The sequence below is a fragment of the Rattus norvegicus genome, chromosome 3, assembly GCF_021556685.1.
Source record: "Rattus norvegicus strain SHRSP/BbbUtx chromosome 3, alternate assembly SHRSP_T2T, whole genome shotgun sequence".
Lineage (NCBI taxonomy): Eukaryota > Metazoa > Chordata > Mammalia > Rodentia > Muridae > Rattus > Rattus norvegicus.
In genome coordinates, this window is record NC_141536.1 from 60709268 (window position 1) to 60724998 (window position 15731).

At 43.8% G+C, this 15731-nt stretch overlaps 1 protein-coding gene across 11 annotated transcripts in view; it reads left to right on the forward strand.

The window, feature by feature from the left end:
* Positions 1 to 12466, forward strand: part of Osbpl6 (oxysterol binding protein-like 6) — a 191201-nt gene extending 178735 nt beyond the window's left edge. For all 11 annotated transcript variants that reach the window (XM_087651709.1, XM_087651710.1, XM_087651711.1 and 8 more), the window contains 6 exon segments: positions 365 to 443; positions 2163 to 2307; positions 3445 to 3589; positions 5193 to 5319; positions 6509 to 6631; positions 7662 to 12466. In XM_087651709.1, coding sequence (XP_087507835.1) covers positions 365 to 443; positions 2163 to 2307; positions 3445 to 3589; positions 5193 to 5319; positions 6509 to 6631; positions 7662 to 7770 — 728 coding nt within the window. In that variant the 3' untranslated portion in view covers positions 7771 to 12466.
* The last annotated feature ends 3265 nt before the right edge of the window (positions 12467 to 15731 follow it).

Sequence of the window (15731 nt, forward strand, 5' to 3'; positions counted from 1 at the left end):
GTGTGTATTGACTATTTTTACTGTTTAATCAGAACAGCATTTATTATCTGACGATTTTAGCACCACAGTCTCTAGGTACATGTGCATATATGAACACCTCTCACATACACATATTTTATTCCAAACTTCTGGAAACAAACAGGGAGCAGGATTATAGAGGAACAAATAATGAACCTGGGTAGAGTCACAATATTTCCACCTTAGCTTTTTCACAAGGACTGACAGGGCCTTGGGATATTAAATGCACACTACAGTCAGTTGTGATTGCAAAATCTGCCTTGTAACATAGGGCATGGGTATTGGTTTCTACAGAACCGATCAGATGTGGAGCGCTGAATTTTTGTTCTCTCGCTATCTTGTTTAGATATCAGATGGAAAAATAAATTCTGGGGAAAGTCAATGGAAATCCTGCCCGTCGGAACCCTGAATGTCACGCTTCCAAAGTAGGTTGTTCTCCTCTCCTCTCAGGCTTCGTGCGTTCTCTTACAGTCCAAGTGGGTATTCTGGAAGACTCCAAAAGTCCATGTCCCTGTATGTCCAAAGTCACCTCCAGCACAAGTATCAGAATGGATTCCCACAACATACACAACCACCTTTGTACGTACACCACGGCTTCCTGCTGCTTTCCTGGTATCCCTCCTTTGGTCAGCCCAAAGCCACACGGGCCACACTCCCACCAGCATGTCAGCCTACGTTTTTTTAAAGTTATTTACCAAAAACTAGCGATGCAGGGTTTTTTTTATGATTGTATTCTATATTTAAAAATTTGAAGACATAGGCCATACAAACAAGATACTAATTTATCATTTGCTTGTTTGGCTGATCTGGGTTTTATCTGTTTGGGTAGGATGTATTGTCGAGGGGAGCTGAAGAGGCGGCTCAGTGTATAAAAACACAAGGACCTGAGTTCAAATCCCCAGGAGCCATGTAAAAACAGGATACACATAGCATGAGTGCCTGTAATCCCAGTGCTGCTGTGGGAAGATGGGAGGTTGAGACAGGGGAATCCTCAGAGAGCTCTCAGGCCTGCAAGATGCAGGAGAGAAAAAGCACAGTGACCCTGTCTCTAGTGGGAAGGCAAAGACACCACCTGAGGTTACGCTCTGACCTCCACACACATGCCCTGCACCTGGGGTCATGCATACACGCACACACACAAACATACACACACATGTACATGCATGTGCATATGGAAGCACACAATATGCTGGTGAATTGAATATGAAAAAGGTAAGGATAAAGAGTAAATGTGCAATAAGTGAAAATTTATGATTGAGTTTTCCAAATATCTGTAATACCCATATCACACCAGTTAGACCTTAGAAGCATTTTATTTCATTATGAAATACAGTTTTGCTTGAAAATATAAGAAATGCTCAAACTTACACCTGATTTGTGGCCGTGCTCTCTCATTGGTTGGCAGAAATATATTCATACCTTAGTCCCAGAATCTGCATTAGATTCATGCCATAGATGGGCCTGCTCACTTTTTCCTAAAGAATGACTGCATCTTTCTTCCTAACTTTTATGAGTGTAGTTTAAAAGTGTTCTGAGAGTAATCTTTCTCAAATCTGATTAATTCTTCTTCCCTCCAGTCCTTCCACCAGTATGCATTGCCTGCCTGTGAATACAGAGTCTTTGCTGGGTCATTAAATCCCTTCCCTGCCCTCATCATGACCTGGAGCCCACTGTTTACAGAACTCTGGATACTGTGCTTTTTCTGGCCCCTGTGTCTTACCCACCACTTATACACAGTGGCCGCCTCCCCACCACAAAACCTACAGAGTAGCCTCATCTGCTATGACTTGCCCAATAATCCCTCCATGTGCCAGAAATCTAAGGACTAAACTCCTCTTCTGTTCTCATCCTTTGTTCATTGGTAAATAGTAACCTGCATGATACTTTTTGAGCATTTTCTTACACGCCACTGTACCAGAGGGCCAGAGAGAGGCATTGGTGAGCTGAGCCTCTTTAGGCTCAGAGAACACTTGATCACTGTGAGTAAATAAATGATGTCACGCATTTCTATGACTGCACAGAAGTTTTTCAAGAAATGAGGAGAAAGTAAGGGAGTAGGAGGCTTTATCCAAAGAATATTTTCCTTTGCAGGACATTGATATATCTGAGTCCGTGGCTTTTAACCAGTGCTGTATTGTCTGTAGGTACGGAGATTACTATGTGTGGAATAAAGTCACCACGTGTATACATAACATCCTCAGTGGGAGGAGATGGATCGAGCATTACGGCGAAGTAACCATTAGAAATACCAAAAGCAGTGTTTGCATTTGCAAGCTCACATTCGTCAAGGTGAGTACCACTGTGGAAAAGGAAGGCCTGTGCAGAATGCTTCCTCAGGAAGCAATCAGAGGAGAGCTGCCCTGCATCATGGCTTCTTAGACATTTGGGCATTTTAGACAAGAAAGCACAACTGGCTTTGAGTTGTTTGAAAGATACAAGCTTCTAAATTCGTAGAGGTCAAAAATAACATGCCAAAGGAGAAGTGAGGTTATTTTCAAAGAATCTTGTTTTTACATCGTCATCAGTAAAATTCTAGACCATATTCCATCCCTATACTGAGTGCTGTAGTGTCTATTACTGCCTGATGATGGCATGATATATGTAGGCGATCTTCTTTAGGGAGCTCATTCTAGAACAGCTGCCAGTTTCTGAAAATACTTGAATAGAACCATACAGATGACAGCTGCCAGTCATTCCAAACCCACCAACCCTTTCCTGGAGCTATCCAAATTGAGCCAAAAGAAAGCATTACCTTTATTAACTAGAAAAAAAGGTTAGGGACAGAAATGCCCATGGAACCCCATTTCTCCAGTAACACTGCTCCGAAGTAGAATATACAACACCATATCCATGTTTCTTTAAGTATATTACAGGCTTGTCGATTATGTTGACATCATGTCCCGTTGAACTTCATTAAGCATGAGCAAAGGGAGAAAATCTGAAGAGAAAAATCACTAACCTATGAGTTAATATTGGGTTCTTCAGCTAGCATCTGCTCTGGGGGTAGCTAGAGAATGGCAGGCTCTCGTGCTGTGGCATGGAGTAGGTTTGGTTTGGTTTGGTTTTTATGGTACTAAGAATCAATCAAATCCACAGCCTTGCCCATGGTAGCCAGTGCTCATGCCTCATGCCCAGCCCTTCACTGCCCGTTTCAGAGAAATCCATCTAACCAGCTATTGTAGCACCTCTAAGCCCAGCACTTTCGTCTGAGATAAAGGATTTTGAGTTTTGTAGCAACCTGGGCTACCCAGTAAGTTCCCAGTCAGCTGAAGCTTCCTTAGTGAGGCTCTACTGAGAGAGAGAGCAAGAAGGGCAGCCTTCCATATGGACAGAATGTGCTGAGCTACAGGCCAAGGGAGAAAACACTGTTCATATGGAGAGGACAGTTTGGTGTTGCTAAAGCACTCGGGGTTGCTTGTTTTCCAGGTGAATTACTGGAACTCCAACGTGAATGAAGTCCAGGGGGTGGTGATAGACCAGGAGGGGAAGGTGGTGCACCGACTGTTTGGGAAGTGGCACGAAGGACTCTACTGCGGGGTGGCCCCCTCGGCAAAGTGCATCTGGAGACCAGGTGAGACCACCTGAGCGTCCTGGTCAGGAGGCTGTGGGCAACAGAAGGGAGGAAACACAGGGTACCATGGAGTCTGCCTTGCATTTCCTTCTAATAGAGACATCCGGAACATAAATGCTCCAGGCCTTTGCTGTTACATTTACACTCGACAAAATCCACTACTGGATATCTGATCATTAAAAACGGGCCGAATCACTGACATGAAGTCAAGTGACCTGTTGAAATCTGCCATGGGAAGTTGGCTCTAAACAAAACCCATGCATGCAAACACTTCGTGTACTAAATAAAGATAAAAAACTGAAATGCATAAGCAAGCCCTTGCTCATGTTTAGTTTTTACATAAAAGAAAAGAAATATAACGTCTCTAATCTACAAATCCAGGAGATTGCTACAGTGATTCTTTTTCACTTGAGCAGCAACACTGTGGCATGCTGGCACTTAATAGAAGACATTGGCAGAGCCAGTCATTACCTTAGCGTATAATTGAATATCAAGTATGAATGGAGAAATATTGCTAGGGAACATTTCCCTTCATCGGAATTTATCAGGTCACCTCCAACTTTTAAACTTAGTTATTGGTTTCCTAAAGGGCACTGTCAGGGGTTTATACATTTCCTTCTGGTAGAGTGGTTAATTCTTTCGTTCTTAGTGACTTACTTACTGAGTACTGACTGTGCATCAGCCTTGTTCTAGGTGGTTGAAACGCTTCAGTGAGCAAATCAGACAAATGTTCTTAGAATTTCTAATAAGCACCAATAAGATGTTGGGGGAGCTAATCAGTGGTTGGGCACTTCCTAGCAGAAGTGAGGCATCAAGTGAAGTCCTACCGCACTGTTAAATGTGATGGTGAACGCCTGCAGCCCTAGTGCTTAGGAGAAACAAGTACAGAAGCAGGAGAATTGCTAGAATTAGGGGATTCAAGACCAGCCTGACAGCAAAGTGAGAAACACACACACACACACACACACACACACACACACACATACACACACACACACACAGAGAGAGTTAAAAAAAATAGTTTTAGGGCCAGAGAGATAGATCAGTGGTTAAGAGTACTGACTGCTCTTCCAGAGGTCCCAAGTTCAATTCCAGCAACTACATGGTGGCTCACAACCATCTGTAATGGGATCTAATGCCCTCTTCTGGTGTGTCTGAAGGCAGTTGCAGTGTAAACCTGTGTTCCCACTTGAGTTAATGTAAAAAAAAAATAGTTTTTAAATGCTCTAATGAGGATATACATGGCAGATGTTTCTGGTGAAGTGTTAATGTTTGTGGTTAACCATCCTGGTCTTTATAAAGTTACCTAATTGGATGTGTGTTCAGAGAATGAAGGCCATTATTATAATGTTAGGCTTTATTTAAGGGCTGGGTTTTATTAAATATGCTAATCTTTCAGTGCTAACCATCAACATAAACCTTCTCACCTAGCAAAGGAGGATCGGTTTAATGACTCGAAAGGAGAGCAGTGTTGTGTTCATCAGTACAAACCTGTTTGTAAGCTGGGCTCTCGAAGCCCAGTTCAGTGCTCTTCCTGAGGAAGTCAGCTCGTTCCCTCGCTCTGAGCCTTTCCTTCTCATGGCTGCTCTCTGTCTCCCTCCAGGTTCTCTGCCAACCAACTATGAGCTCTACTATGGCTTTACGAGGTTTGCCGTGGAGCTCAACGAGTTGGATCCAGTCCTGAAGGAGCTCCTTCCTCCCACAGATGCCCGATTCCGGCCAGATCAAAGGTCAGGGCGCCAGGTCTCTGTGGTATTCTAGATAACAATGCAGGTGTCAGAGGTGATCGGGATTATGTGCAACATCGTTTCTTTGCTCCTTCCTGCATTCTCGTCCCCTTATTCACTCAGAAATACCTGAGTTTCCAAATGTGGGCAAAATGGCATCTGTAGGGTCATTGAAACAGAAGCTTACTCTGTCCAGTTATGTTGGGCACAAAGCTTCCCCCATATTTACCAAATGTCTGAAACCTCAGGTGGTGACTGTACAATTGCTCCTCTCCCTGTGTTTATAACCTCTTTACACACACTGTCCTGTAACACGAAGTGCCATTTAAACTGAAGATCAAGAGTGACAGGGCTCAAACCACTGAGTTCAGTTTGTGTTATTTTTATATGTGTATGCTCCATGATGTCCTCCACTTCTACAGAATTCATTTTCATTTTCCCTAAAATTCTGTCTGCCATCTGTATTCCATCCAAGATCAGCTCCCTGTTTCCTAGGTGTGTGTGCAGTTTTTCCCTCCTAAAATGTTCTTGGTGTGACTTTCACTGCATTCTGTTCTACATATGATTCCATAGACTGTGCTAAAAATAATGCAGTTTGTGTTGTTCCTGGGATGTGCATCTCAGTGATTTACATTTAGTTTCATCAGTTAACTTCTACAGTGTATATTGTAGCCACAGAGGAAAACATTTACAAATCATCATTAAGTCTGTTGACCTCAATTCTATTTCAGCATACCTTCTTTTGCATCTCTCTGACACTTCCAGTAAAAGAGGAAAACTTGCTGTCAATTTGGTCTCTCAGTAGAGGACAGCAAGTCACCATCCAGCATCGCATAATGGCCTTAACAAAAACATTTGGCACTATGAGGGAAAGAACCCAACTTGTGACCTCATGCCATTCTTCAGAAAAATCTGAGCTGACAGCCTCCCAGACAGCACAGAGAAGTGCCCAAGGCTAAACCAGTCACCTGCCCCCTTTCCATTGTGTTCCCAGTGGAGTAATTCAGTCCACACATGCAGAAACTATATTAATTGGTGTACAGACTAATGGCACTTGGCCTGGAACAGACATGAAGGGACATCAGTAATGTCACCACGGTTCAGGGTTTTACTAGTAATCATCAGGTAATGTTATGCCAGTGGTTTTTCTTAAAAGGAGCTAACATTGGAATATCAACTGTATTCTGCCTAGATTTTTGGAAGAAGGGAACCTAGAAGCTGCAGCTGCAGAGAAACAAAGAGTTGAGGAACTCCAGAGATCGAGAAGACGCTACATGGAGGAAAACAATCTTGAGCACATACCAAAATTTTTTAAGTAAGTCAGCCATTCCCACAAGTTTGTGTTTTCTGTGACCACGAACCATGAGGGACTCGTGGTAAAGAGAAAAAGAAGGGTGCAGAGTGTCTAGGAACGTAAGCAAATGTGGGTAACTTGTATCAGACAGTGAGAGAACTGAATCCGATTTTGTGCTTGTAGAAGTTAGTGACTGTCACCGGCCAGCTCTTCTCAATGGTCTTTTCTTTCTGTGGACAGTGAAGGAGCTTACCAGAAGGCATTTCTCTTTTTCTGGACCCTTTAGGGTAGCAGGAAGGTGTTCCCACTCCTCACCCAGGCAGTGGCTGGGGCTCTTCCCCAAGGGCACCATGACTTCATTAGGATTTGATTTTATTTCTGTCACACAGAGCTTTCCTCTGCTCAGATTTGGCCCCACTGTGGTATGACCAAAGACGATTACTCCAGGATTATTTAAAGGATTATATAAACATCACACTGATGAATCTGTGGTTTCCAGATCTATCCTCTGCCATCTTTCTGAGCATGCACAGAAAAGGGTGACAGTCTCCCCCTTAGACCTGCCATGTTGTGATCACCGGAAGTGCAGACCCACTCTTCAGAGGTTTCAGTGTGCCCCTCAGAGGGCTGCAGAGTGCCCTTTAGGAGGTCTACAGTGTTCTCTTCAAAGGGCTGCAGTGTGCCCCTCAGAGGGCTGCAGGGCTGCAGTGTGCCCTCCAGACATGGGCTTCACAGGCCTTTGCAGCTACTGGTGTTACACTGTTCCTGGGAGGCAGCTCTTCCTTACAGTGCTTACTGAGCTGTGTTTGGGCCTCTCTACTTTCTCCCCTTGCCCAGAGGTGATTAATGGTCATTGGTTCCTGTCCTTAGTCCTTTTCCTTCTTTGTTTTCTTTCAATCATTTAGTGATTGAAAACAGTCACTTCCACTGTCGACGTATCAACTGTCAGCAGATAGGACACCAATTGTATACAACATACATGTGAGAAAGAACTCAGTTCAGGTGACCTTGACGTACCTTGTGGCTAACACTGACTTTTGTATTTTCACAGAAAAGTTATTGACGCAAATCAAAGAGAAGCCTGGGTTTCTAACGACACCTACTGGGAACTTCGAAAGGACCCTGGGTTTAGCAAAGTAGACAGCCCTGTTCTTTGGTAAACTGGAGACGTAGAGCTAGCCAATACACCACACTCGGAATGAATAACTATGCACAATTATGTTTCTTATAGCTACGCGTGGTTTCTGGGTCGACTGAAAACCTCCCATTTGCTTTTCTATTCATCTTTATAATGGATTTTCAAAAGTGCATTAGACAAGGCTCCTAACCACTTTTGGATCCTTTCTGTTTTGCTGCAACCATATTCCTTAAAACAAACAAACAAATAAATAAATAAAACCCATGCCCTCCTCCGAAAGCAGACTAAAAGAAGGAGAATATACAATCCAAAGTCCGGAGAGCTGGAAAAGAAGGTGAAAAACCTGTACTGTGTGCTTCAAGCGGATCAGGAGAGTCTAAAACGATACACAGACCACATGTTCCGTCTGCTGTCCGAATACGTCATCCCGAATCCTTAGGAGCTCCTGGGCCATAGTGGGTTAGTTCAGACTTGAAGTGTGTTCTTTTGATGTGGTGTGCTTGTTCTCAGCCTCGTCAGAATAGACGTTGATGCTTCCCAAAACCCATCCCATCTTTACAACATTGTTCATGCCTTAAGAAACGCAGAGATGTACAATAAACTGTTTTTTAAATGTGTGCTCATAGGTGTATGTGAAGGGCAGATCGTTAGAATCCCGGCATGACTCACTTTCTTGGTCAGAGCATTGATTCAGCTGATATGAGGACTAAATGGGGAAAAGCACGCTTTCCCTTGCTAAGTCAGTTCTGGTGTGGTGGATCTGAGGGGCAAGAGGGCTAAGGTACTGTATACGAAGTAGATCTCTGTATCCAGGTCATTCTTTGAGTTCCTGTCCTGTGTCCAGACAGTAAATCATCCCTCCTCTGTCTGACCTCACAGTGTGCCCTGGTATTTGGCAAAAATTGTATGTGATTTGGACACCGGTAATCAGTGTTAAACTTCAGTAGGAAGCAACAGACACCAGTTTCTGCCTGGGCTGGGTGATACCATAACGTACCATTTTTGAGTGGCACACAAGGCCATGCAGCACATCCCTGACTCATGCCCAACGCTTGACACTGTTCAGATTCCACAGAGAACAAAGGCTTGTTTGCATTTTGTAAATGGATCCTATGCAAAATCATCTTCCTTTTTTTTTTTAAACCAAGCAGTTCCATATGTTACACGGTTACATATTAATCATCTGCCTTGCTAAGGGCAGATATATAAATCTTAGGCTTAAAAAAAAATTATCCATCCCAAAGGTGGGGGCGGGCAAGACGTGTTTTGAATCCTTCCAGTTTTGTTTTTCCTCCACAGGCACACAGACGCTTTTGTAGGAAGCCTGCATTGGCATTTTTAAGTTCCTGCATGTACATGACTATATAAACGCCTGTATGTTTAAAAAAACTCTCTAGGGGGCTTCCTAGTGAATTAGAAAATTACATATATTTTATCGTTAGTTAGAGTTTTATTCTTAGATTCTTACCATCTGAATTTAAGTGTTACTTTAGACTCTGATAACAAGATTAGTGACATTTTCTATTTTGTTAAGAGGTATAAATCTTGGCGTTATTTCTCTCCCCACAAAGCATTCCTAATAATGGCTAACTCACCATAGAGCCCAAAGCTGCTGCGAACATGGAGGAAAATTCAGAATTTCCCCCAAATTCATCTCCCCTTTCCCGTAAGTCCGTGCACCATGCACACAGCTGACAGTCACTGGATTGGAACTTCACTCTCCTTAAAAGTTTCCTAAGGCAGAGGCAGAGGCAGAGGCAGAGGCAGAGGCAGAGGCAGAGGCAGAGGCAGAGGCAGAGGCAGAGGCAGAGGCAGAGGCAGAGGCAGAGGCAGAGGCAGAGGCAGGGGCAGGCTTTGGGCTCACCCAGCTCTCTCCTTGTGCTCCTAGGTGGCTCGCCCTGCAGTTGTAAAACCTCCTCCCTTGTCATGGACGGCTTTTTTCTCTGTTCAACTGATGCTCTTTTACCTGTGCATCTCTAGTTATGTCTGATTTTATATTGAATTAGGACTTAATCACAACCTTAGGGACTTCCTCACAAAAGTCAGTTCTCCTCCATCAGATAAGGCTTACGGTATGATTTAAAGTGGGTCTCGCCCTTACTTACTAGTGTCTGACTAAAGGGCCTTACAACCGCCTAAATAAGAAAAGAATCCTGCAGAATAGAGAGACCACGAGGCAGAAGGTGCTGTGTCTGAAACACAACAGGGGGTGTCCTTTAGCAAAGGGCAGAAGGCCCAGGACTCAGCAGGGAAGCGACCACAGCACCCAGGGTTTGGATTATCTGAGATGAAAGGAGAGACAACAGATAAGGCCTTTGTAGACAGATAGTAAGGTTAAGATGACAGATGAGAAGGGTAGATGACGGTCATGTCTACCCTGAAACTCTAATTAGGATTTCAGGATGCAGCCGGGAGAAGCGTTGCGTTAACTACAATCACATGTTGTGGCATCCTCCACTTTGAATCTGTGTGGAGATTCCGGTTCCCAGACTTGACCATCCCCAGGCTTGACCATCCCCAGGCTTGACCATCCCGTCACTATGGCGTCTCAGTTAGGCTTCAGATCCCCCACTGCACCTGATCCACTCACCTCCGATGGAGCACTTGCCCGTGTTGCTGCCCCAGCTTCATCCTTTTTGTTCACACTGTGGTTATAAAGTTGTAAGGTGGAACCCTGTTGGAATTTCATTTACATGACATTTAAGCTGTTAAACCTAAAGGACCAAAGGGTGGAGTGTTCTAGCGGATTCTCTTGATTAAAAAGTGATGTGTTCCTTGGGTTTCTACCTAAATCACTGTATTTGGGAGGTATTGTTTTTCCCTAAAAGGCTGTAGGAAGCTCCCTCCCTCCAGCAAGATTGTCCTGAGAGTGACAGTAAACCTTAGGGTGATTCCAGACTGGATTGATCAATGGCACAACCCAGCATTTGCAGAGGCTCACCAAAAAAAAAAAAAAAAAAGAAAAGAAAGAAAGAAAGAAAGAAAGAAAAAGAAAAACCGGTCATTTTTCTGCTGGATGCTGTTAACCAAGGTGCAAATTTACTCTTCAGTGTTGCTGATATTTCTTTCTACTTTTAATTGTCGCCATTTTTCGTGGGTTATTTTAAAGTGCTGTCCATATTATCTCCAGGTAGCTGTAAAATAAATAAACTCCGTTTAAGATACCCTTTAGTGGTACATGTCAGTTGTATGCGATTGCAGGGCCAAATGTCATTTTTCTGGCTGAGGGAAACCAAGGGAGTTTGGGTACAGAGGATATCAACTTGTCAATTTTCCAAATATTTTGTGCTTAAGCTCGATTCTTCTGGCCTTGTGTTTTTCTGCATGAGCACATATCAGTCATTGGGTCCTGTCCCCAAGGAGCTTATAGAGGGAGAGATGTTCTAGGGAAGAAAACCTGGTTGGCCTGTTTGTTTAATAGTAGAGAACATTTTCGTTATTCTCTCGTGCGTTTACTTCTCCGTCTTTTTCTAATACTGTTCTCTGTCATCCTGGATGAGGAAGCACTTGTGGGAGCAGGGCTCACACAGCAGGGGGTGTAACAGATGTTTGCACTTGGCTCAGTATGTTATGAATGTGGCACAGTAAATAACGTTTGTGTACAAAATATTAAGTTTATTTCTATGAGAGCAATTATGTTCAGGATATATAAAATGTATCTAATTAAACCATTACGAATCTATTTTGTGCTCTAGAAATGTTCTTTTGGGAGGGGGGGATGTGTCAGTAGTGCTAAAAGTAAAACGCTGATGTGCGTTCATGGGTTTAGTTTGCTTTCCCAAATGCTCCATGGCTTTTGGGAAAGACTCCATTTCACACCAGGACTCTATCTTAATTGGGTTTAGTTTTTGTAAACATTTATACTTTGAAAGTTGTGTGCTGTGTGGCTCTTTCTCTGAAGCAGAAACTGACTTTATTAACATCATCTTTGTAACTCCGCCCATTATGGAGATGTGGATCCTTTCTGTATTGGCTCCTTTTAAAGAGAGAGCGGCAAACCGCATTGGATGGATTTGGCTTCATTCTTCTAACCTGGGATTTAAAGGATGAATGGATGCTGTGATGAAGAAACATGCCCGACATCCTAAGTAGATCAGGCCCTTGGGATAGACAGACAGACAGCTGCCAGACGCCTCGGCTGGAAGAGGTGTCATACTCTTGAATTGGCTCTTCAAAAGGACAAACTTGTCTCTCTAGCCTCTGGTCCTTCCACAACGGAAACATGTTGGATGCCATGTCATTGTGTGTGAAATGGGCCATATTTATGTGTAATTTCAGTCATTCGGGTTAGAAACTATTCCATTCACTTTCCTCGTGGACACTATTAATTCTTCATGAGTTAAAAGTTTCCTTATACACACATATATTGTTGTTATTTTCCAAACTGATAGAAAAAAAAGATAACCAAAAGTTTTGGTTTCCATAAATTTTGCTTCTATCTTTACCTTCCTTCCCAAAATGAGTTAGTTGTAAAGAAAAGGATATTAAAATTTTTGGTAAAATAAAGTGGAATCCTATATGGGTCCATCCGTGTCTTCTCTCAGTGAGATCAAATGAGGGACGGAACTGAACGCTTCCAGGCAGAACGATGCTAAAATCCTTTATGTCTGCTCTCCCTTAGTGTTTCATCTCAGGCCTTCAGGAATTAAAGTGTTTGCTGTGCTTTTTAAAAAGCCAGATATAAATGTTATATAATAAACATCACACATTGAAACTGATACATGACCTGGTATGTGTTGATTACAGACATGGTGAGACCGATACAGCCACAGTGCAGAACATGCCCATCCCCCCAGGGCTTTTCCAGGCCCCAGAGTAATCTTTTCCCCTATACCCAGAAGCAATTGTTGGTCTCTCTCTCTCTCTCTCTCTCTCTCTCTCTCTCTCTCTCTCTCTCTCTCTTTCTCTCTCTCTCTCTCTCTCTCTCTCTCTCACACACACACACACACACACACATATTTAAGTTTGCACACTTCCTTGCATTTACAACATTCAATATTTGGGGTGTGTGAATTATATATTCTAGCTAGCCCGTATAAAAGACACACAAACCTGGTGTTTTATTTATAAGCTATAAGCCTAGATTGGACAGGTTGTGAGCGGTTTTAACTTGCATCTCAGCCATATGTCCCTTGTTGCTTGCTGTTTCTCCTGGCCACGCGCTCATGGTCCATCTCCTCTCAGCGCAGCCTCCTCCTCTCCATCTCCTTCCCCCCACTCCCTAGTCTCTGCTGAGACCTCTCACTGGATCCTTAAGTCCTGACTTTATTGTCCAATCATAGGCTCTAGCCTTTTATTAACCAATTAACCTTAAATTAGGGAGCAAGGTTTACATAGCAAAGGCTGGTTTACTTGGGAATTCGAATTTGAATGCCTAGCAGCCCTATGGGGGGTGCTGTGTGCACACCTGCCTATTCCAGTATTGCTATCATTAAATCAAGCCTCAAGACATTACAGGAGAAAACGATCCCTTTAAATTCTGGTTCTGGGCTGGAAAGATGGCTCAGAAATTAAGGGCACTTCTTCCAGAGGTCCTGGGTTCAATTCCCAGCAACCACATGGTGGTTCAGAACCATCTGTAATGGGATCTGATGCCCTCTTCTGGTGTGCACAAAGACAGCTAGAGTGTGCTCACATACATAAAATAAATAATTCTTTAAATTCTGGTAGCCCAGTAGAACTTGTAGGTTTGCTTAGAAAGCTATTTTTCATATCAAAATGTCCATGTGCGTTAGAGGGGTAGTTTTCGTGCTTTGAGACCTCAGAGTGGAGGATGAGGGGCAGGTAGAGGAAGACCTGGAAAGCATTTCCCTCTGTGGAATAACGAAAGAAACCAACAGAGCCCTGGGAATCCAAAATGGCCATCTTGAGGTGATGGTTTGGTGATGATGGAGGAGGCCGAGGAGCGTCTGCCAAGGTGTCTATTATTATGATGTTATTAATAGTGATGTTTTTCACACAGGTACACGTGTAAGTTTTCAGGCAGGGTAAACAGATCTGTCTGCTCATACACCATCTCTCAATAGTGGAAAATTTCAAAGCCTGTTCTTTGGCGTTATGAAACATCCCATGGATTACTGCCATCTACAGAGCCCCTGCCCCGCTCACAAACATTTGAAACTTCCAGTGTTCGGAAGTGTGCGTCTTCTTACTCCTCCTCTGGAGTCAAAGAGCTAAATCTAAATTTTGGGAAGTTTCCACCACTATTAGTCATCTTCCACTGGGCAGGCCCGAAGCTCCTTCCTACTGTCCTGTCACTGGGAATTAGAGAAGTGTGGTGTGTACTTTTAAAAGCTACGGCCTTTAGCTGGGACCTGCAGCTCTATTAGCCCCTCCCAGCTTCCCTTTTGCTTTACCCGGGAGGGTGACCATGCTACTAGCCCCTCCCGAGACCCTTGAATCCCTGGATAAAAGAGACACACAGGTTGTTACTTTACAACTTGCCTTCTAGGCACAACTGCACAGATATCTCCCACCTGGAAAAGCGTGCCCGTGACAATTTATTATCTCTGTCTCTCCACCTTTCTTCAAGTGGTCAAGAGGCTAGCCCCACCTAGCCCCTGCCAAACGTCCTCAGCCACCCACCTGTAGCAGAGGCCACATACACGAGCTCTCTGGAGAGTTCGCATGATTGCTGTGCTCTTCCTCTAAAACATGGCAGAAAGGGCTCCTTTCCTTCCCTACCTCTGCATTTTCTCCTGGGACCCGGAAGTCCACCCGTACCTTCCACCCAGCAACTGCCCTCCTTCCCCTCTCCCCAGTCTTCTTTATTGACAAGTCAAGAACCAATTGGGGAACAGAATTTTTAACTACAAGACCTCCCTCTACAGAGAAGTTTCCAGAGGTCATTTGATACAAGGTTTTTTGTTTTTAGTTTTTTAAAATAGCAACAACAACAACAAAAATGGCCTCACTATGTAGCTCTGGCTTGCCTAGAACTCATAGAGATCTGCCTGTCTGACTTCTGAGTGCTGGGATTAGTCGAGTGTGCCTCATTCCCAGCCAGTATAGCATGGTTAGTATATCCATTGAAGAAAATGAGAGGGAAGTGGAAGACAGCAGAGAAGTCCACTTTCCTAAGTGGCACGGATGCCTTTGAGGGGTGTGGGTAAATCCCAGGTGGACCACATAGCATCTTGGATGTTTGTTTACAGATTCCTAAATTGTTCTCTGAAGACTAGGACGTGGGCTAAAAAGGCATACAGTAAAGTCACTCCCATCCCCAGGAAGTTCGAGGTACAAGTGAGATGACTACACACACACACACACACACACACACACACACACACACACACACACACACACTTATCCTTGCCCCTTTATCCTTTGTAGCTCTAACAGAAACACATGGGTGTCAGTGGGAAAGCCTTACTCAAGAACTAAAACCAAGATCTGAATTGCAGACCAGGGTGTAGCACTTTCCTGAGACATACAAGTTCCTAGGTTCTGTCCCCAACTAGCCAATGAATGTAGGCTTGCAGGTGAGCAAAACACACACGCTCACACAAGAATAAGACTCTGTGGGCTGGAGAGATGGCTCAGCGGTTAAGGGCACTGAACTGCTCTTCCAGAGGTCCTGAGTTCAATTCCCAGCAACCACATGGTGGCTCACAGCCATCTGTAATGGGGTCTGGTGTGTCTAAAGACAGCTACAGTGTGTTCATACTTACATAAAATAAAGAAGCCTTTAAAAAGAGAAGATTCTGCTCTGGTATTCTGTCACCGATGTCTGCCTGATGCCAGTGCTGTGGTAAGGATGGCAGACCTCTGAAGTCTAGAGGACAGTGGGTGGTAGAGAGCATCCAAGTACACCCATGGAGATAACTGGAAGTTTATCCTCAAAGGTGGAATCCATTGCTTCCGGACCTGGTATGCCTCTCTAGGGATCTGCTTAGTGAACTCACAGGGTCTGAGCTTGGAGGAAGCTGATATCCTAATGGACAGTCTCAGTAAAGTTAACCAGCTGGATCTTAGATGAGCTTC